General features: G+C 39.2%; 1 protein-coding gene across 3 annotated transcripts in view; it reads left to right on the forward strand.

Moving 5' to 3' along the window:
- LOC123774745 (integrin alpha-PS3) overlaps nucleotides 1–25,674 on the forward strand; it is a 54,774-nt gene that overhangs the window by 19,597 nt on the left and 9,503 nt on the right. For 2 of the 3 annotated variants that reach the window (XM_045769291.2, XM_045769292.2), the window contains exons 2-17: nucleotides 4,514–5,023; nucleotides 5,273–5,400; nucleotides 5,726–5,847; nucleotides 11,703–11,829; nucleotides 12,437–12,568; nucleotides 13,543–13,796; nucleotides 14,101–14,313; nucleotides 14,782–14,893; nucleotides 15,777–15,956; nucleotides 17,632–17,805; nucleotides 18,228–18,370; nucleotides 18,685–18,766; nucleotides 20,916–21,048; nucleotides 22,644–22,860; nucleotides 23,171–23,334; nucleotides 25,105–25,195. In XM_045769291.2, coding sequence (XP_045625247.2) covers nucleotides 4,818–5,023; nucleotides 5,273–5,400; nucleotides 5,726–5,847; nucleotides 11,703–11,829; nucleotides 12,437–12,568; nucleotides 13,543–13,796; nucleotides 14,101–14,313; nucleotides 14,782–14,893; nucleotides 15,777–15,956; nucleotides 17,632–17,805; nucleotides 18,228–18,370; nucleotides 18,685–18,766; nucleotides 20,916–21,048; nucleotides 22,644–22,860; nucleotides 23,171–23,334; nucleotides 25,105–25,195 — 2,478 coding nt within the window. In that variant the 5' untranslated portion in view covers nucleotides 4,514–4,817. Of the gene's footprint in view, nucleotides 1–4,513; nucleotides 5,024–5,272; nucleotides 5,401–5,725; nucleotides 5,848–6,135; nucleotides 6,283–11,702; nucleotides 11,830–12,436; nucleotides 12,569–13,542; nucleotides 13,797–14,100; nucleotides 14,314–14,781; nucleotides 14,894–15,776; nucleotides 15,957–17,631; nucleotides 17,806–18,227; nucleotides 18,371–18,684; nucleotides 18,767–20,915; nucleotides 21,049–22,643; nucleotides 22,861–23,170; nucleotides 23,335–25,104; nucleotides 25,196–25,674 lie in introns of those variants that run through there. The other variant, XM_045769293.2, reaches the window with a different exon arrangement.

Here is a 25,674-nt window from a genome sequence, read left to right on the forward strand (position 1 = left end):
TGACATGTAGGAGTGTTAGGCTCTTTGACGTAAATGTAGTATGGGTCCTAGAACCTATCCTCTGGGAACTCCGCTTCTTATCCTACTCCAGTGTGATTTATCTAACTTTGCTGTGATTCTCTGCCTCCTCTCTGATGGGTATTCTTTCGCCCATTTCAGTTCCCTTTCGGTTACTCACGCCTATCGTTATCTGGAACCGAGTTTTTTTTCAGTTTTAAAAAATTTGAAGTTTCTCCTTATTTTGTTTTACCCGCTTTTTTATCGTTAAATTGTTGTGTGTGTACGTGTATGTACTCTGCTACCTATGCTTGCGATGGCGGAGCTCCAGCTCTTTGATTCCGTCTCTCAACTCTCAAATTCCGTCTTTGGTTCCTGAACTCTAATCTGTTATATATTTGCTTGAAGTAAAGTGGCTTCCTCCACTTTACTTCCTAGTTCATTCCGTTTATTTACTGTTCCTACATTAAACAAATTTATTTGTGTGTGTGTGTGTGTGTGTGTGTGTGTGTGTGTGTGTGTGTGTGTGTGTGTGTGTGTGTGTGAATTCACCTAGTTGTGCTTGCGAGGGTTGAACTCTGCTCTTTCGGCCCACCTCTCAACTGTTTCTACTACTACCAGTATTCCCCCCGCCCTCCCCATACACACCCCAGGAAGCAGCCCGTGACAGTTGACTAACTCCCAGGTACCTATTTACTGCTAGGTAACAGGGGCATAGACTCCATAGAGTGAAAGAAACTGCCCATCGTTTCTCGCTGGCGCCCGGGATCGAACCCGGTACCACAGGATCACGTGTCCAGCGTGCTGTCCGCTCGGCTGGCCGGTGTGTGTGTGTGTGTGTGTGTGTGTGTGTGTGTGTGTGTGTGTGTGTGTGTGTGTGTGTGTGTGTGTGTGTGTGTAATGAGGTGATGATATTATATACAGATTGCATGAGTGTCATGATTAACACAAGCGTGAATCAAAAGACGTAATAACTTCAGTTAATGTGAAAAACACATCAGATATATAATTAAACACTTACGTGCTGTTTTATGTTTTAGTGAATCACTAAAAGTTTTATGTTTTAGTGAATCAATTAAGTGGCACTTAATTGTGCAGACTCTTGAGGCGGTAGAGCAGCCTGTCGTCTCCAGCGTTCACAGCCTCACTACAATGATGAACTAGTGAACGATGTTCACTAATGATGAACATTCATTTCATCAATGATGAACTAATTATATAATGAACAATGATGGTTCAATGATGAACTCCCGAACCTAACCCAACCCAACAGAGGGGTCCCCACGAATAGAATACTGGACATCTCGTTAATTTTGCAAGCCATTATGATTTTTAGTACATCTAATTTTGACGTGGGCGATTTTGACGTCAAAATTCGATGTATTATGCAGAGAGGGGTAGAGATGAGTAATGAACTATTGCGTCTGCCTCGACTCACAGTATCTTGATTGATTGTTGCTTGATTGGATATACTGTCTCTGACAGTATATCCTGTCAGACATGGAACCTTTTAATTGTCGTATCGAGGTTCTAGCTGAGGTTGGGGCTATGTTCCTGTGATTATCCATTCATTTCCTTACCATATCTATCGCGGCTGAACCTGACTGGCCGAGTAACGCAAGGTTATACACTTGGAGAAATTTTTGTATTAGCATTAAGCTCTATATAGAAGCCTCGGCTATCAGACACAAGGCTTTCTCTGTTCTCGCAAACCGGACGTTGTACTGATACTAAGGCTATTCACCTCAAACCACCCAACAGGCCGTTTATAATTAAAGCCCGCCTCCATATTTCTCCGTGTTGATTCTAAATTAAACTTTGTAATTATCTTATTTTTATGTTATTAATATATTAGGTACATCTGCATTTGTGCAGCTACCCTAGACTATATGAAGAGGGGAGTACAGTGTGTCAAAAAGCTAGCTACATGAATCTAAAAAATCGCCATCACACAGGATGGTTAGTCATACAGAGGCATGTGATAAGTAATCTGCACTGGCAAACTCTGGGTGTAACGCATAAATCTTTCGCCTTTTTAATTATCCTCATGCCGAAAGTACAGCGATAAAGTCTCCATGTTAGCCTTGGATAATTATTGGTGTGGTTGGATGTCCTGCGCATGTTCAAGTTCAAGTTCAAGTTCAAGTTCAATCTCAAAGGGATAGAGTAACTTAGGCTATTTCTACCCCCCTCTATTTCAAGTCTGCGCATGTCAGGCTCGTTATGAATGATTTTATATTATATAATATCGCAGAAGACCCTAATACACTTATCTCAGCCTCTGCTCAGAACAATGCAAATTAAGTTATTACACTAGATATCATACAATTGCAGTTGTAAACATCTACAAGTATACATACTATGGATATACATATATTAACCGAAGCGTTCCGGTCGGAAATATTTATGAAATAAATATGATTATTATATTTGTTTTTTTGCGAATGAAACTTATATTCAAATAATTTGTAAAGTTTAGATACATGACCAGAAGTAAAAAGTAATTATCAAAAGAAGGCACCAAGCCGGGAAGGCTATGTAGCACTATCATACGTCATCAGAAGTGAGTCCGACGTGTACTAATTGTCTTAATTAATATTGCGTAGTTACCAGTGGACTGCTTAATACCTGCTTGATATCTATTGTTGGTTGGTGTGTAGGCTTACGTGATTAGGCCTTTAATAACCCTCTAGGGGGGTGGGGCTCATAGGCCAGAAGTACAACACCAAACTGAACCACTGTGTAGTAGTTAAATTTAGTATTCGCCTAGTTGCGAGTACTAGATTACCATAGAGTACTTGTGAATTGAAAAATCGTCAAAAATTACGCAAAGAGATTTTGTGTTAATATCGTAGTAAGGTTTCAATTCTGTGCTATGAGAACTTGACATTTACTTTTGTAAAATAAAGGAAAACTCTTTCTTGGACATCCTGTTGCTTAACCAGAACGTTTATCGATGCTATTTATACATGTTAGGATGTCCATTCTTTGAATAAAAAAAAAAGGTGCCATTTCAGATATTACCACTAATGACTAAAAAGTTGACAGTCGCCAAATAATGACTTAAGAAATAAACATTTTTATTTAGAATGAGAATCTTTAATGAGGATGACGAAGCTAATTCTGCCTCCAGCTGGTTGCCGGCGTCGGCGGCCATGTTGGCGCCGCCAACGGCTTCCTGTAATGTGTTTTGCTTTAGATCGAATAATCTATTCAACCCCTTCCACCAAAACTGTTAATACTTAGAGCAACTATGGGTGGAAGGTACAAAAATAGGCTGTTGTACCAAAAAGTTCACGTTTTGTACCAATGGAATTCCACAAAGGGCGTTGCCGAAGAAGCTGGAACAATATCCGTACAATACACTACAATTGTTCATTTAATATCCGTACAATCTATCCTAATCTGACCTTGGCCGAAATAAGTCATTCTAGGCGTAATGTACGCCAGCTTAGGCCTAATTTAGCACATCTAATTGCTATACTAGGCTTAGGAAATTTTAGGCGGTTTAATTGCATGCTTTTTCGTGCCCGCTTTAAATAAATTGTACAAACCGTGTTTTTTTTTTTTGGCAACAGTCCATTTGTGTAGGTTCCACAAATAGTTAATATAAGTATTATAACTACTATATAACAGGCTGTTTATTGTTGTATTTCATAACTGAGAATACATAACTGACAGACACCTGAGGTTCATACTGCGCAACTCCTCTCATCTATTCTTTTAATTATATTTAGAATTATAAATTATATAAGTAACATACAGCATATATAATGTGACTAAGGTTAGTACAATCGACTCACACTCCAATGATTCCGGATGTAATCATTCCCGGGGCCCCAGAACCATAGGCTTTTGCGAACGTGTTCTTATCACCTCAGTAAATATGAACCCGCTGGGAGTTAGGTAACTGTTGTGGGTTGCATCCTGGGGAAGTTGACCTAGGGAGACCTGGATACGAACACTGACAGACTTCCTGTCTCTGATAATAGCACATACACGTATCCTGAACGCGGTTGAGAGGCGAGCGTAATGACTGTGAAGGTGTTGTGTATAAGACTTGATATCCCTTTATATATAATGAGTGAATTAATAATATATGCTGATGCCAATGTTATGTTCTGCAACATAAATGTGTTTATATATTGCACAACAATCCATTCTGATTCACGCTACTCCAACATCTTTTGATTACATAGTTATATCTTCATTTCACATTTTTTTTAAAGGTCTCTTTCCTTTGACATGTCTTCCATTCACACAGCTCTCTCCCTTTTATATAGCCCTCTTCCTTTTACATCTCTCTCCTTTCACATGCATGTCTCCTTTTTACATAGCTCTCTCCCTTCTACATACCTCTCTCTTCCTTATTCATAGCTCTCTCTTTCACATAGTTATCTACCTTTTGCATAGCTCTCCCTTTTACACAGTTCTCTCCCGTTTTACTAAATTAACCCAACAAACAAGTCGTCATTTAATTGTGTATATCAAGCTAATCAAACTGTCATGCCAACAGGTTGAAGCGAAAGAGGTCGTTTCGGCGCTACGAGCCGGGTGGTAACAGGTCCTTCCCTCTCCTTACTTTTTCCTTCACTACCAACACTACCTCTTCGTTCTCCTCCTCTTCCCTTCATCAATTCTACCTTCTCTCCATAACCATCATCTCCACCTCCCCACAACTGTCATCTCCAACTTAACCTCTTCCATCACCATCTAAATCCCTACAGCTTCCTCCGTCGCCAACTTTACCTCCATCACAAAGACTTCCTTCACAAACTCTTACCTCCTGTTCCGTCGCCGCCATCTCCAACACCACCACCATGCCTCAGCGTTCCCTTCTACGAAGCACCATCTGTATCATCCTGCTGGGGATTCTTACGGAGGAGCTGCTGCTAGTTACCTGCTTCAACCTGGAGACACAGGAGGCCCAAGTGTTCACCTATCCGTACGCCAACACGCAAGGCCGCGAATCCTACTTTGGGTTCTCTGTCGCACTTCAGCGGCGCACTAATGATGACACTTCCTGGTAGGTAGATTTATTGCTGGGGTTTCTGCACTGTGGCGGTGGGTATGGACTTCCAGGGTACCTCCATGTTCCGTGCATATAACTCATGTTACAACCCTTTTTGTGTAATGAAATTTTAAATAAAATAAAATTACACTATATATAAATTCGAGCTGCTTCGTATGTGCCATCAGGCCTTCTGCAATTTCCTTTATTTTTTATTGGTTAATGTTATGTATATAAGTTGCAAGTGAGGTTGTCTGTGGGCAGGTTGGTGGTGGGCGCCCCGCGAGCCAACTCCAGCCACTACAACCCCACGAGGTTCAAGGAGCCCGGGGTGATCTTCAAGTGTAGCCTCGTGGACGGTGCTTGTCGTGAGCTCTTCATTGATCAAACAGGTAGTGCTTCTGGTGGTTGTATTTTTTTGTTACGTGATGAGCAGATTATCATCATGATTTGTACACGTTTACCATTTAATTCGTAGGTAATATTATACGATAAAATAGGTTATCAACTTTCACGTGTAAAAAAGTGATCAAATTATGTAGGAATTCCTCTGTACTGTTAACAACTGTATACAAAATTTACACTATTTTATTATTGCGCGAAAATTAAATTATTATTCAATTGCAGAAAATCGAAGCGGTAAAATATTTTAAAACTGCAACACAAATTAATTGATATTAAATTTGCAGCCAAAACTAAATTATTTTCAAATTGCAGCGAATAATGTATCGCAGAACCAGCACAACGAGTTCATGTACCAAGATCTGAAGAATGAAGGGTGGTTGGGCGCGTCTCTGGATTCCCAGCCACGTTATGAAGCTGGACGCCAGGCTACGGGGGTAAGTGGTGATGTAGCCCGTCTCATTTCCCACTTAAGTGATGGATAAACCAAAATCTAAACCTGCTAGTGCCGAGTCAAAGACTGAGGAAGAGACAAAGTGTACACTAATTCCAGTCACTTGGGCTGTATGGGGTTTCGAATCGTGGCTTTTTGTACACTAATATTCCCATGTTTGTAAACTGTGCATAAACTTCCCTTTATACCCTCGAACTCAATTCGTACGTTAAAGAAAATAAATACAGAATTTGAGGTTAGGAAATGATTCTATGATGTACTCGCCTTCCAGGTAAATTAGGTGACAGATTCAATAGGTACTGAGGAAAATAACCTATGGCAATATACGTTATCGCAGTTTACCCTGATAACTAGTGGGGGACACGCCCAGACAGGCCTACGTTGTAATTCCGTTGAGCATATCATACTAGTGATAAAGGTAGGTGTTACTGAATGTACATAGGTTTGATAAAGATGTACAATAATTAGTGCTAGATTGTAGGGTGTACTGCTGAGACCCGAGATAATGGGGCATATCGAAGTTTAAGTTTGTGAGTTTTGGGCAACATATTCTTGGTATTCTTTGGAGGGATGAGGTAAAAGGATGGTTTGCCCGGGTTATAGCGTTGAAGTATCATTGCATTGTTTGCAGACTTTCTAGGTCTTAATGTCCATTTCACGTTGTCATGGTGATGTAGGGATCTATAAATGAGCCACTGAGTAGATGCAGCGTCTTGTGTATGTCTCAGAAGCCAGCATGATGACTGCGCCGACTTTGCCCGCGGTGGTGATATTGGTGTTGTGATCTTCCCTTCACGTTTTCTAAGGCTGTGAGGTAGCACTTGGATATCGTGGGGTTTCAATGGTTTAGCTAGAGCTGCGGGTAGGTGTTTTGTATGTATACCTTCACGGATCCTTGCATAGGGGGGGAATGCTAGACCGAACACCGAGTGCTTCAATCTCTGTGCTGGAGTCGTGTTGGTGAGGTTGTTGATACCGTGCGACGTATCATCTGCTGTATTGACATAACCTGAAGAGATTGCAATCATGTTGTTGTATGTGAAGGTTGTTGGTGTGTGTGGTGTGGTGTATGATGTTCTCGGCATTACTGGAGAGGAACGTGGCCTCTGCTACCCTCTCAGCGTACACCAAGGCTGACGGAAACAATATTACTCAATATTTAATATCAATAATGCGGATATTACCATTATCCCACAGCTTTATCTTGTGCCTGAGATACCTCACTTAAACGCTGGATTATGATGTGCGGTTGTGGTGACTCTACTAGAGAACTGACCTTCTCTGTGATCTGTAGCACAGTAGGCTACGTCATCGACTCACAACCGAGAGACCCGGGCAGGACAGAAACGTTTGGGCACGTTACCTTTTACCATTGAGTTAATGAACTGTTGTGGGTCGCATCCTGGGAAGGTGAATAGTCGGCCAAGCGAAGCTTCGATAATGCTTCCAGTCTCCGACAATGGGAATTATTACACCAAACATTAAAAAATAAATCCCAGGCGTCAGGAATCTTACAACGATCTTTCTCTACAGTAAGATCATGAGGGCTACATTTCCCTGAGGGCTTCGTAGTACAGTTGGCTTCGTTCTCGACTCACAATCGGGGATCCCGGGCTGGACTGAAATGGTCAGGGGCGTTTCCTATCACTTAATGCCGCTGTTTACCTCGCAGTAAATAGGTACCCGGGAGGAAAGTAACAGTTGTGGGTTGCATTATCAAGGTCCCCCCCCCATGATCAGTAGCTCGACCATGGGGGGAGGGGGGCCTCGATACAAGACTAATGTATGTATATATGTATACATACAGGAAACTGCAGTTCCTGCAATACTTTGTTGTTGTAACACAAAATTAATGTGATGCATTGCAATAAAAAAGGCTGACTTGAGCTGGTGTGTTGGTGTACTGCAGTAAGATTGGAGAAAAGCCTAATCAAATCCCAAAAACTTATTAGCTAATCAAATCCTTTTCCGACTTGGTTTGTTAACTTAATATAATCACTCCTATACTAGACTTGTAACAGAGTACAAGTGCACTGTACATCACATTGTTGCGTTTTGAATTTGAACAGTTCAGTAATGACTTGAACACCTGCAGAATGTTTTCACCCTAGATTAAAGCCCCACTTTCTTTACAACTGTTTACACCAACTGTAAACCATTAGCTACACAAACTGCAAACTGTTAGCCACACCAACTGTAAGCTGACGTGAGAGGCCACTAGTATTAGTGGCCTCGACGAGGACAAGAAGCCGGTGGCTTGTCAAAGGTTTATTAGGCACGCTAACTGTACACTGTTGTCCACCGTACTCGTCCATTAGAGATAAGTTTGTCTGGCTGGGCCAGTTATTTCCGGTCAGGTGTGTAACGTTTAGGAGAAGTGAGGCAGCTTTCTGTATACCGAAGGCTGATGGAGGTAGTTTTCAACATCCATCCAAAACGTACGATGCGTATAGCGACTGTTGGTTGAGCGTACGCAAATAGATTGTTGTACCGCAGAAAGTTGGCGTTCTGGACTATTGCAAGTCTCCAATTTGCATGCCTTAGAAAGTGTGTGTGTGTGTGTGTGTGTGTGTGTGTGTGTGTGTGTGTGTGTGTGTGTGTGTGTGTGTGTGTGTGTGTGTGTGTGTGTGTTATACTAGACCTAGGAATGTTTAGGGTTTTATTTTATTCTTTCTCGTGCTCTCTACACAGTTAATAGTACATAACGTTAACTTTTTTAGCGCAACAGTCCATTTTTGTACGTTGCTGTAAGTACTATGCTTTTTGGTTGACGGGTTGACTTTCATTCTGATGAAGGCTCGTGTAGGAATTGTTAGTACGGTGAAGAATCGTGTTGGCAGCTTTGGTAGAGTTGGTGAGATAATAGAAACAAATTGGGACACAGTACTAACCCTTGTGGTACTCTACTCTGATATATTACCTCTGACTGTGACTCCTTCCTTCTTTCCCGATAGGTACTCCCTTACTCAAATTAACACTGCCCTATGCATCAGACTAAAATACAGTGATCAATGTCTCCAGATGAGCAATGTAAACAATAATGACGATCAAAGAAAAATTATAGACAATTAAAACAGAAAATTCATATAGAAAGTCAATCCATGCCTTACAGCGGAAGGAAGATGAAAAAGATCTGGGCGTGATCATATCTGAGGATCATTTATTTAACAAATTAAAATAATGTAACTGCTACAGATGCAGGAAAAATGACAGGCTGGATAACAGGAACCTTTTCAACAAGAGATGCAAGGGCAATTCTGAGTATTTTCACGATAACCTACTCAAAGGTGGAATACTGTTGCACAATATCATCTTCATTTAAACCTGACAAACTTACTGACTTATATACAATGTACATAGAACATTTTACTGCCCCGTAAACATTTAATAAAATACAATGAAATAACTCCTTAGGCGAGCAGGAAGCACCGTGAAATGTGCAAAATAACCCCATTGAGAAGTATGGGTGCAACATATACACTAAGAGAACGTACTATAAACATAATATAGGGCCCCTTAGGCTTTCCAACACCCTTTCTCCACATGTACAAACGTAAACGTTATCAAAGGATACTTTACCAATCGGGTAGTTGTTTCTACGTCAGACTGCAAGCGTCAGTTTAGTTCATTTATTATGTGCCCCATATCTATCCTGTCGGTGCTAGTGGAAAACAGAAACCAAAAGCCTGGTTAATCAGACCGTCAACCAGAAAGCCTGGTCAAAGACCGTGCTGCAGGTACACTGATCCCCTGAACCACCTCAAGGTAAAGTACGATTTAGTCTATTCTGGATCTCTGTGATGTACATCATGATCAGTCACCACTTTCTCTACGATTAAGTATTTTAAATACAGTAGTTATCTCTTCGAAAGTCTTCTTTTTGACCAGCAGAGCTACTCCTTCCTTGCTCTTAGCTCTCTCTTCATGTTATGTGGCATTCAGCGAGAATTTGCGTAAGTGATCGTTCCAGTTAGTTTTGTCTCTACTTCTGCTATTTCATCAGGGAGGAAGTGATAGAAAATAGGGACTCGATGGAAGTGTAAGTGGTGGAGACGGGGGTGAAAGGGGGAAGGGGTGGAAGACAAATGTGAAGAATTGTGAGAGAGAAGGTATAGATATTAATAGGGGTGGATGAATGGATGCATGGTGCCTGATTTGATTAGGAAAGGATGTATCTGGTTCACTTGTAACGTCTTAGAATGTTTACAAACAATTAGCACTCCATGAAATCCACTTCGAATTTTGAAGAAACTGAGCATTAACAAATATATATATATATATATATATATATATATATATATATATATATATATATATATATATATATATATATATATATATATATATATATATATATATATATATATATATATATATATATATATATAAACTCTTACCTTCACATGCAAGTTTCATAAGAAGTATTGATGTAATCAATGTGCGCTGAGGAAATGATGAGGAAATATAATATTAATGTGTCACAAGTGTTTTCCTGATGGTATGTTGATATTAAATAAAAAATACAAATGATGAGGAAATACTATGTTAATGTTTTGCAAACATCTTCCTTATGACGTATAGATATTAAATACAAAAAATACAAATTGAACAACAAGGTATTGCACATTTGGCCATGAGTAGGATAGATATTTACAAACCTCATTTCTGTATATAAACTTGATCGCTGTGTTGACCAGTTTGCTTCAAGTAAGCAAGGGAGTCTTGTACGTGTATGGCAAGGTAGATTTTGTTTCTTAATGTTGTTTGTGGTTTGTTTTGATTGTTTGATTATTAGTGTTATTCCCTGTTGACCAAACCACACATTAGAAAGTGAAGAGACGACGACGTTTCTGTCGGTCCTGGACCATTCTCAAGTCGATTGTGAACGTCGTCGTCCCTTCACATTCTAATGTGTGGTTTGGTCACCATATTTCAGCCAAGTTATTGTGACTCCTCGTCTGTTATTCCCTGTTAGGATATTTACATTTCACAAAATTTATTGAATGACTTTGTCGTAGAGAAAAAATTCGAATTAAAGAAATTTGACTTATTCCTTCTAGGCTTCGCCGAACATTATTCAACAACGGAGTCAGAAGGGTTTTAATATCTACTTGTATCTAATTACTAATTAATTCGCTTTACTATAAATCTTTCACACAGCCGCACGATTTACACTGATGAATATAATACCTTATAAGCAAGTAACTGTCAAAAGCAGGCGCCACGCCGGGAAAATTATGTAGCAAAAGGATTCAGGGTTAAACCGGCGCATGACGTATATTGTACATTCAAAATAAACTTTTTGTGCATTACCCTAACCTAACCTCATTTTGTCCAAAACGCTGTTCGGCATATTCTTCTAGTAATTAATAAATGACACATTTTGACTGTAAGAATGTGTCATATAATCACTAAAATATGTACTTTTACAGCCTATTGTACAGTCTGGTATATAAGTAAGTAAATAAAACGTTATATATTGAGATAAATACCAAAAATTTTCATTAAAAAAAAATTGATGTTAAATAAGAGAACATACCTAACTTGCAGTTTATTCACTTCAAACGAACGCATCTGAGCCGAAATCTTTAAAATTCAATTAGGGACATGAGTAAATTTAGCTACCTAACTCCTGTAAATCCTCGTGAAAGAGGCCGAGTGGCCAAACGAGGAGTAGTGTAGAGATTCATAAAGGCGGCGCGGGGCATTGGTACGGATATTACATTTTTTTTACATTTCAGTTAAACATTTTTGGAGAAATAGTGCTAATAAGGCCTCCTACTGGGTTAAACTTTGAGCATTGTAAGTTAGCAACACTAACTCGCGGTGTGTGCACAGGTATGCGCCCCGCGCTGGAGGAACCAGTACTACCCCCAGACCTACCTTATGAACGGCGCCTGTTACTGGCTCAATCAAGACCTCTTGGACGCTCCGGCTCACAAGAGACTCCCGCTTATACAGTTAAGTAAGTATACCATCATATCCATACCCATAAGAGACTGTCTGTTTGTTTATTCGTTTATCTATCTATAGTTGGAGGCTGCAGGCGCTTGGGGGCCAGCCTCACACAACTTTTCAGGGGATTGGGGTATGGGACGGTCATAGTTTGTCTGGGTAGGCCGAAGTTAAATGTTTTAAGAAATGTCAGCAATTATAGACGCCCATTCGAGTGTCATAGTCACGTGTAATATGGTATGATTCGCCTAGAGTTTTTAGTGATCGTAATATATTTTCTGAGAGACCCATACGGTTGTTTCAGTGCTTCATAATAATATATTATCTGAGAGATAGGGGAGAGGGGGAGGACAAAGGGGGAGTGCGAAGGGGATGAGGATGAAGTGATCAATGGGGAGATGGGGGAGAAGAGTAGGGAAGAGGGTAAAAAGAGGGGAGGACATGCCGATCGGTTGATGGTCACCGAACTAGAGCTTGACCTCTTCGACACATTGAGTGAATAAAGTGTTTTGATGAGGTTGCGTGTATAAAAACATGTATATTATAGTATAGTAGCATGTATAATAATTGGATTACTTAGATGTGTGTGTAATACTATATTTCATTATCCCCAACAGGGAAGCAGACCTACCCGATTTTTAATCGACCACTGTTCTTCTACTCCCACGGTGAGGCTGGGATGTCTCTGCACTTCCCTGATGACCCGACTGAGATGATCGTTGGGGCTCCTGGCGTCTTTAACTGGCAGGGTAAGTGTAGATCCTCGTGAAAGAGGCAATTGGAGGATCCCGAACGGCCAAACGAGTAGTAGTGTGGAGATTTAAAAGGGCGGCTCGGGGCCGCCCTTTCTACCGTTACCACAGAAACGTTTGGCCAACTTTTCCTTTCACTTGATATGACTGTTCATCTAGCAATATTTAGGTACACGGGTGTTAAGCAACTGTTGTGGGTTGCGTCCTGGTGAAGGTCAGTAGCTAGTGATACGCATAAGGCTTACTGCCCCTCGACTATGGGAAAGCATTGTTTTGTTTTCCTTGGACGAATATCACAATTTGTTTACGATTTATATGGAACAAAAGCTTATCTAAGCTTATCTTAGATTAAGGACCTGCCCGAAACGCTGCGCGTGCTAGTGGCTTTACAAGACTGTAATTACCATATTTGTATCCTCACATTCCTTATGTACATTCTTGTATATGCATAAATTTATAAATAAATAAATAAATAAATAAATCACATCCAGAAGGATATCCAATATAAGGAAGGATATTGGTGCCTTCTTTGATAATTACTTACTTCCAGAAGGATAATTTGAATTGCTGTTCAAAAAATTTATCGTGAGATTTTAAAGCAATATATATTACTTAGAAGGTTGCAGTGGTTTATATTTAAATGCCAGATAACCATTTATAGAATGGAATATTGAACATACCTATATTGCAAATCATTTTATCCCTCAATAAGCATTTTCATGCGTAGTGAAAATGACCCCTAAACCAGGATAGAGATGTTTTGTTGTTGTTGTTTTAGATTCAGCTACTCAGAACAAAAGTTCCAAGTAGCACGGGCTATGGTGAGCCCGTAGTAGACTTACCTGGCACATGAGCGAGGCTGTGTATGTAGGATAGAGATGATAATGAATAAGGATTACATAAATCGTAGCATTTTGATTTGTTTTGAATCACAGATGCAGTATTGCTTGATAGTTACGTTCTCATCGCAGGTACAGTGATTCGCTTCAAGGACGTGAGTCCACCGGTCCCCGGGGAGATTTCCAGAAGACGCCGCCGGCGGCGCCAGGCTATTGTAACAGAGGACCACATGTTCACCAGCCAGCTGGTGCCCAACCCATACTTCACTGCGAATATTGAAGATTTTGATCTCATGGGTTATGCTGTGACCTCGGGGAGGTTCTTAAGAGAAGATGAGATTCTTTACGCTAGCGGAGCACCTCGCGGCGCGAGCTCCCTGGGCAAGGTATTTACCATGTATAATTACTCTAGTAAGGCCATATTAGTGGGGGCAAGGTAGGAGAGTTTAAGAGAACCCTCTAGTGCTAGTGTTAAACCATATTGGGGGCCACGGTAGAAATTTATGCCGAGTCAATCAGGTTTCGATGTTGACTACGTTGCCCAATCGTCTCAGATTTTCCAAGACTTTCTTGGAAAATCTGTATTTACTTTGGACATATTATTATTATTATTTTTTATTTATATTTTGCCTTGCGACTATTTCTGACTTGGTTTCCTACTACAACTCGGCTTGTGTTGATAATTTTCAGGTTATTGTCTTTGCTTTTCCTGAAGACGAGTCTCAGCCCTTTAATGTGAAGGCAGAGTGGCAGGGCACACAGCTGGGAGAGAACTTTGGAGCTGCACTCACTGCTGCTGACATTAATGGTGATGGACTTAGTGACCTGGTGGTGGGCTCCCCAATGTTTTCCCAAGCAGACATTCCAGACATGGGTCGAATTCAAGTCTACCTCAGTGTTCGGGTAAGCATCATATTTTTCTTTAATTTAACTATGTACTGTACATGCGAGCCTTGACTGGTCTCTTCATAGCTGAATCAGATTTCATAAGCCACTTCAGAATTAAATATATATATATATATATACACTTATATACAGTATATATATATACTATATATATATATATGTTGTTGAATATGACCGAAAGGGTAAGATTAATAATTCTAACACGAATCTTCTCGATATTTCTTATGTTTAGGCCACTTTAATTGTACCCTGAGATATGTATCTTAGTTATGTATAATACTGCAGCCTTTTTGTATTGCAAATAGCCTAATTGTTTTGCTCAGTGTGTGACTACTGTATTAATAAAATGCATACTGTAAATAGTGAAGTAGTATGTCATAAATGAGAGTACTGTATATATATTTTATTAATATACAGTACTGTTCCGTGCTTTTGCTATATGGTAATGCTAAATCTTTTTTACAGGATGATAGGCCACATCGATCTGAGATTAATTACTTTGGATCACGCACTCATTATGCCAGGTTCGGTACAACACTTGCTTCACCAGGTGATCTCAACGGTGATGGATACGCAGGTGAGATATTAGTTCTTACATGTTTAATAGTAATGATGGGTAACTAGGGACTGAAAGTGTCTTGGACTAATATATTTATTAGACACCCGCTAAAGATTTCCAAAGTTCTGTGTGATTTTAACATTAAGTTGCTTAAAACTCGGCTTGAATTCCATGCAAGGTTAAGTTAGAGGCTATTTTAGTTTCACTCTCAAAAGGTGACCTAAATCATTTGTGGTTCATGAATATGATACCCCTAAAATCTTATTTTATTTGTATTTCAATCGCTTGTGTTAGAGAGGACATTACTTAGCAATAATTGTGAAGTTAGCTTAAAATATATACAAAAAGGAATAGGAGGATAGAAATATAGATTTAAGTGATTGCATAACACATTGTGTAATTAGAAAACAAATATTTGAAAGGAAGTGTATTGATCAGTATGCTTAAATTCGAATTTCATGAAGAAAAAATAATTGAAATAAACGCCAGATGAATGACCTACATGAGAAAGTAAGATCTTAAATTGCATTGTTTGCAGAACTGATAAGAATGGAAAAGACCGAATAGGATAAGGATTGGACAAACAAATGTCTACTCACTCAAGTTTAATCCTAACATATGTATAATTAAGTTTTGAAGCCAGTAAAGATGGTCAGAAACCATACAGTAGTATGGTTTGATTTTACATTGCAGGAAGCCTTGCTAAGTTAGTCAAGGTTTTCCTAGACCAAAAACTGACCTTTTCCAAGAAGCTACCTATAACATTTTGCTCATTGCAGGCACAGATAAGTACATTATAAAATGTTCATGCTCATTATCCCAGTAATATGCGATAATAATTTTTATTATGTCCTGTACTGTACTGGGGTATCATTAATTTACAAATATCTGACATTTGCAGATGTGGTGGTGGGAGCACCCTGGGAGGGAGATGGTGCAGTGTATGTGTACCTGGGCTCTCCCAGGGGACTGAAGCAGGCCCACTCGCAACGAATTTCTCCAGAGGATTTCCAACAGCCTCTCTCAGGATTTGGTATGGCTCTGTCTCGAGGAACTGACATTGACAACAATGATTATCCAGGTTAGTGCTGTGTTTGCTTATTCATTACAAGTTCCATCTAGAAATTGAATTTATTAAAGTGATAAGAATACAAGAAAAAATAAGTTTTAAGTACCAGACATTTCAGCTTTGGGGACTCAAAAGAGCACAAATGATTCATCAATTTGTAGGTGTAATTTACTTACCATCTGACAAATATATACACAATTGGATTGAATATTTATCTACACTAGGCCCAAGAGACACTATTTTGCCTTAAACTGTTCTCATGTTACAAGCGTGACCAGTGAGGGGTGATGCTTTTATAACTGCATACCTCTCCATGTGTAGTACATCAACACATATCAATATGAAGCTATACAGGGCACACAAACGTTCCTCAAGGTCATCTACTTGACTGACTAACTGCTGTATTCCTCCTATGCATTAAAAAGTTTCCAAATGAATGCCAATACTGTATACTAAAGCTGTACTTTTCTCAGTTTGCAGTATATGAGAAACAAGAGAGGGCCAATTATATAAACTTTTCTCAGTTTGCAGTATATGAGAAACAAGAGAGGGCCAATTATATAAACTTTTTTCAGTTTGCAGTATATGAGAAACAAGAGAGGGCCAATTATATAAACTTTTTTCAGTTTGCAGTATATGAGAAACAAGAGAGGGCCAATTATATAAACTTTTTTCAGTTTGCAGTATATGAGAAACAAGAGAGGGCCAATTATATAAACTTTTCTCAGTTTGCAGTATATGAGAAACAAGAGAGGGCCAATTATATAAACTTTTCTCAGTTTGCAGTATATGAGAAACAAGAGAGGGCCAATTATATAAACTTTTTTCAGTTTGCAGTATATGAGAAACAAGAGAGGGCCAATTATATAATTGGCCCTCTCTTGTTTCTCATATACTGCAAACTGAGAAAAGTAAAGATTTAGTATACAGTATTGGCATTCATTTGGAAACTTATTAATGCATAGGAGGAATACAGTGGTCAGTCAGTCGAGTAGATGACTTTGAGGAATGTTTGTGTGCCCTATGTAGCTTCATATTGATATGTGTTGATGTGCTACACATGGAGAGGAATGCAGTTATAAAAGCATCAAGCCCTCACTGGTCACTCTTGTAGCCTTGTTGGATTCAAGTTAAAAATCAGATGCAGTATATTCTTAAATAAACAACAATGGGACATAAAGAAGGCAAAATAGTTTTTACACTAAATTATTACTTTAGGAATTTTTGTTTAAAAAGAATTTCTGTTAAACAAGTTCACAATAGCATGAAATTACAGCACTTGAATTTATGTGAGGTCCACCTTTCCTAGTGACCTCCATGGGGACAAGAAGCCAGTGGTTTGTTGAAGGTTCTACCCCCCCCCCCACTCTGTTATTCTTAGGATTATTTCCAGTTATATTATAAAGTAGACTTAATAAAGAGTACTTTCTTGGCATTTATGGCCTTGGCAAGTATGTAATTTGGTGGGTTTATCATGCTATGGGTGGAAAAACATTTGCCATTTTCCTTACATTGAGGCTTTTTAAAGCTTAAAACTGTTGCTCCTTGTGAAAATTACAATAGACCTTTTAAAGAAGAGCTCTAGAGGAACTTCCAATTTGTTAATTTTTTAAGAGTTCTTGACATAAATGAACAATTTAATTCTCTGGTAATTTTGCAAATAATTTTTGTTTTTGTTTCCTTCTAGATTTAGCAATAGGCAGTTTTATATCTGGTCATGTAGTAGTGCTGAAGGCTCGACCCGTTGCAGCTCTCATTGGCTCCATGAAGGCAACACCATCCACGATTACCCTTCAAGAGACGTCCCTCCAGCTCTTGGCATGTTTAAACTATTATGGTCACAAAGTTCCAAGGCATGTCTGTAAGTCCTGTGTCGAAACTTTTCTTTGTACAGTATTTATAACTTAATTAAGATGAAGTCAAAATAGAAGGCAGGAGAATCAATAAATAAGACTTTAAGAAAAAAGTCCCATTTTGGATCGATTCATAAAATTGCAAGAGCATAACCTGTTAGAAATATTGAATGCGTGACGTAAGGTTACTGATGTTGTCTGCCACTGCTCATATTTCTGTCCTTATCGTTTCTCTTATTATTATGTGCCATTATATTCAAAGTCTTATCTTGTGATGCAATACAGCTAAACTAAATGTTTTCTTTGCATTTATAATTAAAAAACAAAACTGCTTAAATACATATGGATATTTTAATTAGATTTTGTATAGTCTGATATATTATTTTATTAATTTATTTTAATTAATTACATTTTTTTTTTTTTTTTACAGCCATCACGGGTAATATATATCTTGACTCTGCATTTCAATCTCCAAGAGCCTACTTTACTGACACTAATGCCTTTGTCCAGGAATTTAAGGAAACTATCGCCTTGGGCCAAGAGCAATGTAAAACTTACGCAGTCTCGCTCAAGGTGAGTTCCAGCTCAAGTTCAAATGTGAGCATGTGAACGTGAACAAATATATAAATGCAGAAAAGCAGCTGGCTATTTTACCTAGTGCAAACCTGCCATAGATACTTGAGGTGGCTGAAAATATTATATAGCTGACATATATTCTGACATGGTCTTTTTTACCATAAAAAAAAGTAGTGGGCCATTACAGTAACTGGGAAATATTACCACAAGAGCTGGGATACCAATACAAACCAAAGGCAGTCCTTTACATTCCTGGAAATAATAGGTTTTTAATATATATGATGAACTTGTATGTTATGTTTTATTTTCAGCCTGATAAAGTAGATCCACGTCAGCCCCTTGTTCTGAGGATGGACTATCAACTGGTCGAGACGCCAGGAATGCCAATAATTAGTGAGTAGGCAAAAAAAAAAAGATTTTTTACATGAAAAGTATTCATTAAAGTTGTGTAAAGAGAGTTGTGAAACTTACCCAATAGCTACTGTCTAAAGTAGCTGTGATGAGGATGGTAAACTTGTTGCTTGTGAAGGATTGAATGTTCCATAGTTTTATTAATACTGTATTGTAGAGAAAGCATCTTCCCTGTTCTGCATTGTAGCTTTAAATGCTTGAAGTTGTTAACTGTCATTTTAGACTTCTTAAGGAAGTTATCTGGGTTTGTCATCAAACTTGATGAGGACTATAAGCCTGTGGCTTAATTATTAGTGTTTGACTTTTTTTAGAGTTATGTATTGCCCCTAATTAGTCTGGTATGGTCACTACTTAGCCATGTGTGAGAGCTTCATAGCTATATATAATTCCTGCATCATATGGGATGGTTAGTGTTATGGAAAAAGGCAAAGGGGACAGCCTCACTGAGCTCCACCGTCGACACTGTCACTGCTCTCTTAACTGTCAGCTCTGTACTCACTTTTCCTCATGATGAAGTCGATGCTTAACCACTGTGTACACCAGCCCCAAAACACGGGAACCTCGCATCAGGTTCTAGTGAGTCGAGTGAGTCTGGGAACTCACTAGGCTACCTTCTGTCCCTTGAGAGCGGGAGGTTGAGTGGCAGGTTTCTATCTCAGACACCTGTGGTTATCCAGCTATTGTGATCATCAGTGTTCTCACTTGCTCCTATCGTGGAAGAAATGACTTCAATTTCTCTGCTCTAGTCCTCTTGAAATGTGAGGCTCTTTTTCCCCTATTTCATTAAATCTTTATTCCTGAACTCAAGTGGTCAGTACCCTACCATCAGGCTTTCACATATAAATGATGTGGCATAATTGTAATGAAGGTATATGTAAATGCAGCATTTAAAATGCTGCATTTACATATACCCCAAGGTATTTAAATATTCTAAAAGAATATTTACTAACAAAAGAACTACTGTACATAAATAAATGTCTTTGATAGCCTCAATCAAGTCTGCAATCAATGACTGCTCTCGACCTTGATTAATACTAACGTTAATTCTATTCACTGTCAACACTCCACTTGCCTCTTCTCAGGCAAAATAAGAGGAAGCACTTGCTTATCATGACCTTGGTCGTGTCATCAGTAGCCTGTTCCATGGCTATTCCTTATGAATTCACACACACCGAGTTGTTATGTCCAACGCTCACTGGTCTGGACTGTCACTAGGCTTCGATGGTCAGTCCATTCTCGTTGACCCACCAAGATCCAAATGAAGGTACTTGCAACTCCCTCCAACTCTGGTATACTATCGAGTCTCTTCTACTCTCAGCAGGTCCCTTCATCAACAATATTTGTATGACCTTATCCAGAAAGGCCCCTCTTGACGCCTCAATGTGGTCAGTTATGTTGCCCATCTTCTAGTCTCAACTCGCCACTTAAGATCCAAATCTGCCGGTCCTCAACATAGCGCCCAAGGTCACAACCTCCCCGTCTGAAGTCTCGCCGAACAATGAGCCGGACTCTGCTTCCTGGGGCAGGCTTGGTGCCTTCCAATGACATCACAGAAAGCTCGTCGCTGATTGGCTGAGCATTTAAGCCCCCACCAGTTGCCTCTCTCGTTGCGGGAGCAACAGCGACAGTGTCGCTACACTTCACCAAACCCCGGATGTGTCACCGCCTGCCTGAGCACCATTTTGTTTTGCCATCTGCCACAATTTACCCCTTTACAGCCAGATGTCTTGCAAGATTGTGTGTGACTCGTTTCTTTTTAACTTAAATTACAGCTTGGGCCATTTACGATCTTTCTATATGGTTAAAAATTATTCTTGAGGCCGGGAAGGATGGTTTTCAGATGGCGATCATAACATTAGTTGTCCTTAAGTACTGTATTTTCTCTGCTCAGTCATGTGAGATCCCCCTGCTGATCCTTGTGTGGTTCCCCCTTCCAAGCCTTGTGTGTGGTCCCCCTTCCAAGCCTTGTGTGGTCCCTCTCCCTGCCCTGCCATGTGTGATCCCCCCTGCCCAGCCTTGTGTGATTCCTCTTCCTATTTTGTATTTTGAACCTCTACTCGCTGCTTAGTAGGTACAGTATATTCTTGTCTCGGTTATTTTTATCCATTAACAGCACCTGTTATATCCTCAGCTCAGCCCGTCGCCGACCCAGGGGTGCAATCCCACACGACATCTCGAGTAAGCGTGGTGACAGGATGCGAGTTGGATGGAGACGATACTTGTCGAGTGGATATGCATATAAAAACAAGTTTCCAGAGCTATGGGTGAGTTATTATGTCATTTGGTCAAAGGCATATTTGTAATTTTAAGCTTGATTTACTAAAAAGTATGTCTTGATAAAATGCTGTATTTTTTTCCAGTTCATTACAACCATTCTTAATTTTCTGCACTCTGTGCCTCCTCTCATATGCACACAAATATCATGCCTGTAAATTGCACTTGCCTGATAATAATTGGTTTAGCTTTACTGTAAGAACGAAGGAGGAAGTAGTACAGCAAAACCTTGTTACTTGTAATGATAAAAGTTTTCAGGATTTCAATTATTTTATCTCTCTTTTTGCCAAATATTTTAGGATTTTGTTTGTGCAAATATAATCTTTTAGATTACAACCTTATACTGATAACTCAGTGTAGGCAGAATACTGTCTGTACAGAGAGTATAGATGCTCTTATAGTCATGTTATAATATACTCCTGTTATAGTACAGTTATACTGTACTATAACAAGGATTTTTGTATATGCCATTCTCCTCAGCCACCCTCTTCATTTCCCTGCTTTGCACACTTTTCTCAATAGCAGGTAATTGATGTTAACCAAAGCATTGCCCAAAGCTATTCTGTACACTCCCTTTTGTGAAAAATGAAGACAAACTAAAGTTATGAGCACTAGGCATAAAGCCACTGGTCAGGAATGGCAAGCTCCCACAGGAAACAAGGCATCAAGCTCCAATCAAGGATGGGGAAACTTCCACAGTTAGCAAGGCATTAGGGTGCCCCATTAATGATGGGGAAGCTCTCACAAGGAACAAGGCATTAGAAATATAAATTGACAGACATGTGTCTGCCCATAAATATTTAATCTCGGATTTTTGTGGTTTGCTTATAGCATGTAAATGACGGTAATGTAAATGTAAACATATAATGTGACATGTAAATGGAGGTAATAATTTGTGGCAATTATCTATATGAATCCTCGTAAGCCTGTTTACCATTGCCTTTGCACTCTTAACTCCATATGCTTGAGGTGGTTAATGCCTTTGGAGTTGTCTCCAGACATATAAAAGGGCTTCAAGTGTTAAGACATTTTGATAGATACTGTACAGTAACTTTACTTATTGGTAAAGGCACAGTAGAGCACTATGAAAATGAAGCAGTGACCACTTGCTACATTGAGAAACAAGTATGTATGAAAAAGATGTGGGTTCCTCTAGTCAAATACATAGAATTGAACATGTAAGAAGATAAGAAACGGGGAAAGATAGCAGGGCACATGCAAGATAAACAAGGGCGAGGGTGATGTGGAGACCATCAGCTGACCTGAAAGTTAGAATATTGAGAGGGGTGAAGTGGAGCCCATAAGCTGAGCCACAAGTTAGATATTACAAGTTATTGCAATACAGTGCAATAAATTTGCACTGTATTGAGAGGGGTGATGTAGAAACTGTCAGTGAACCAGAAAATCAAGTAGCAGCAACGTGGATGTTGCCAATTTGTAGGCTATTGAAATTACTTATTCTTCACATTGGCATTAATGGAAAAATTACTATTTTTACTTTTGCTGCATTAATGCTTCCATAGGTGGCTGAGACCAACACTTTACTGCCTCTGTAGCTCAATAAACTTTCTTTTTATTAATACAGCAGTGGAAAGAAATTGATAATAGGTGACGATAACAAGCCAGTGATGAAAGTAGAAGTCTTCAATTTGGGGGAACCGGTATTTCTCCCAAACGTGACCGTGAAGGTAATTCCCCCTCTTGCACTCTTCTTGCCGTCTTCCCACGACTGTGAATTTCCAGGAGGGAATCGTACTTCACTTGTGTGCCGCCTTGCCAACCCTATTACCAAGGATGGAAAGGTCAGTTCTTATCAGAGTTTCCATATAGAGGAGATAAGGTCATCATTAGCAATAATATTTCCCTGTTATAGTATTTCTTAGCAGATTACATATTATTATACCTCAGATATTTGTGGTACTGTATAGGTAACATAATTGCTTCACATCTTTATCTAATAATGTTAGTGATTCTGGTACATATTTACTAAAACATTTATGGTGTTGTAACACAACATAACCAATGGTTGTAACAAATAAAAGATGTCTGCTAAACTAAATTAATCCTGGTGATATTTAAGAGTTGTATAGTTCAATCAGGCTTGATCAACAGGATGTTGTGGAAGTGCAGCTGGATGCGAACCAACTGACGGACAAATCTCAAAATGTAGTTGTGGATGTATTCGTGTCGGGAGAGGGGCAAGAAATCCGTCCTCAAGATAATGCATTCAGCCAGGGACTCCAGCTTGAAGCCCATGCCAGCCTCAAGATACATGGGTGAGATGATATTAATGTACTCTAATGCAAGATATATATATTCATTCATGGTCTGACAATTTCAGAATACTGTATAATTTTCTGGCTTATAAAATTGATCAATATTTTGTTATTCTTATTGAAATCCCGTTGGGCAAATATGCTTAAGTAATGCTAAATCAACGTAGGATCAGTGTTGATTCATTAAATGTTGTTTGCCTAGATTTTCTGGGGTACAGTACAGAAATATACATATTAAGCAAAAAAATGTCACACGAGTTTTTGTTATCGTATCCATAATATAACAATAATTTTTTATTTATAAAAAATCTTGCACAGGGTGTGATTACAGTGTTTATACAGTATTTAAATGTTTATAAAGCCACTAATTTTGCACAGTATTTTGGGAAAATCTTACCTATACAGTAATGCATTAAGATAGATTTCCAAGCACAGAGACTGTAGATGAGATATGGGTAGAAGACTGAATAATATAGCTTTATCACAATAGACTCCTTTACCTGGTTTTACCTGAGGGCCACTAACCCTAGGGGCCTCAACGAGGACAGGAAGTCGGCGGCTTGTCAAAGGTCCCCCCCCCCTATTTGCCTTGATGTATAGTCGTCTCTCATGCCTTCATATAAGAGGCACTGCATAAAATTTATTCCTGCATGCTAAGACACTCCAAATTGACCAAATCATCATCTTGAGAAGCCATGGAGGGAGGGAGGGAAAGTTTTAGTTTAGTTCATTTATTATGCACCCCATACCCATCTTGTGGGCGGTAGTGGAAAGGGTTACAGAGGCACATAATGGGCTCAGGGAGGGAAATATCAGGGGAAGCACCACGATGGGGCCTGTTGTACCTGATGAGTTTTTCCAGGTGTATTTTAAGCTGCAGCAATAATCATAATGTTGATTTGTACACTATCCCAGAAATTTGTTGCTCTTTGGGAGAAGACAAATATTCTGTTTCTATATTGCACTGGGATCTGGCTAGTATGGAGTTGGTGCTATTTTGGAAACCCAAATTTTTTTATATAAAAGTTGAGCAGCCAAAAATTTGAACTCCAGTTTTTGATCAGATTACCCCAAGATTAGGGTTATCTTATCTTGAGGTTATCTTGAGATGATTTTGGGGCTTTTTAGTGTCCCCGCGGCCCGGTCCTCGACCAGGCCTCCACCCCCAGGAAGCAGCCCGGACAGCTGACTAACACCCAGGTACCTATTTTACTGCTAGGTAACAGGGGCATAGGGTGAAAGAAACTCTGCCCATTGTTTCTCGCCGGCGCCCGGGATCGAACCCGGGACCACAGGATCACAAGTCCAGTGTGCTGTCCGCTCGGCCGACCGGCTCCCGGCTTGACTGGGTTACTGGAATTTAGATTACCAAACTCTTACAGTCGGCATACAAGAGGCCTCTGACGGGGGGACAGAATAACAAATCTGTGAAGGCAATCCGATACAATATGTTTGCTTTAAACTGTATTTTCTTTTGGTATGTATAATATATTTATTAAAAGTATTATTTATATATATAATAATATTTATTTTGCCCAAAACGCTATGCGTACTAGTGGCTTTAGGTATTGTATGTACTACCTCTATATTTAAATAAGACAGAATGTTTGTACTGTAATTCTGCAACTATGTATGTACTTTTCCTAAATAAATTATTATTATTATTATTATTATTATTATTATTATTATTATTATTATTATTATTATTATTATAAAATAAAATAAAATGGCTCTACAAGCATAACTCATACAGTATTAATGCTTTTTCAGCTCCTCGAAGGAAGAACAAGTTGTATACGAGCGTCTAGGGGAAGATAAAATCAACATAACCAAACCTCTAAGTTTCATTCATCATTTCACTGTAAGTTATTCGAATATCTGTACTGTATATTTATTTATTTTATTTTTATTTACTGTATTTATATATACAAGTGTTTACATTTTTGTACAGCCACTAGCACGCATTGCATTTCGGGCAAGTCCTTAATTCTAATTTTCACACACACACATATTCCCAGGAAGCAGCCTGTAGCAGCTGTCCAACTCCCAGGTACCTATTTACTACTAGGTGAACAAGGGCATCAGCGTGAAAGAAACTCTGCTCATTTGTGTCTGCCTCTGCTGGGGATCGAACCTGGACTCTTAAGACTACAAACAAAGAGCGTTGTCCACTCAGCCGTCAGCCCCTTAAATTAATATGAATCAACTCTTAGATATCCTCAATAAGAACATAAGAATATAGATATAAAATGATGTCAACATTTCTAACACTACTTTTGACACCTGTATCTCTCCACTTCTGTACCTGGATGTTTCTAGTACTGGTGCACATATAATTTC

This window comes from Procambarus clarkii, chromosome 68 (genome assembly GCF_040958095.1).
Source record: "Procambarus clarkii isolate CNS0578487 chromosome 68, FALCON_Pclarkii_2.0, whole genome shotgun sequence".
In the NCBI taxonomy this organism is placed as follows: domain Eukaryota; kingdom Metazoa; phylum Arthropoda; class Malacostraca; order Decapoda; family Cambaridae; genus Procambarus; species Procambarus clarkii.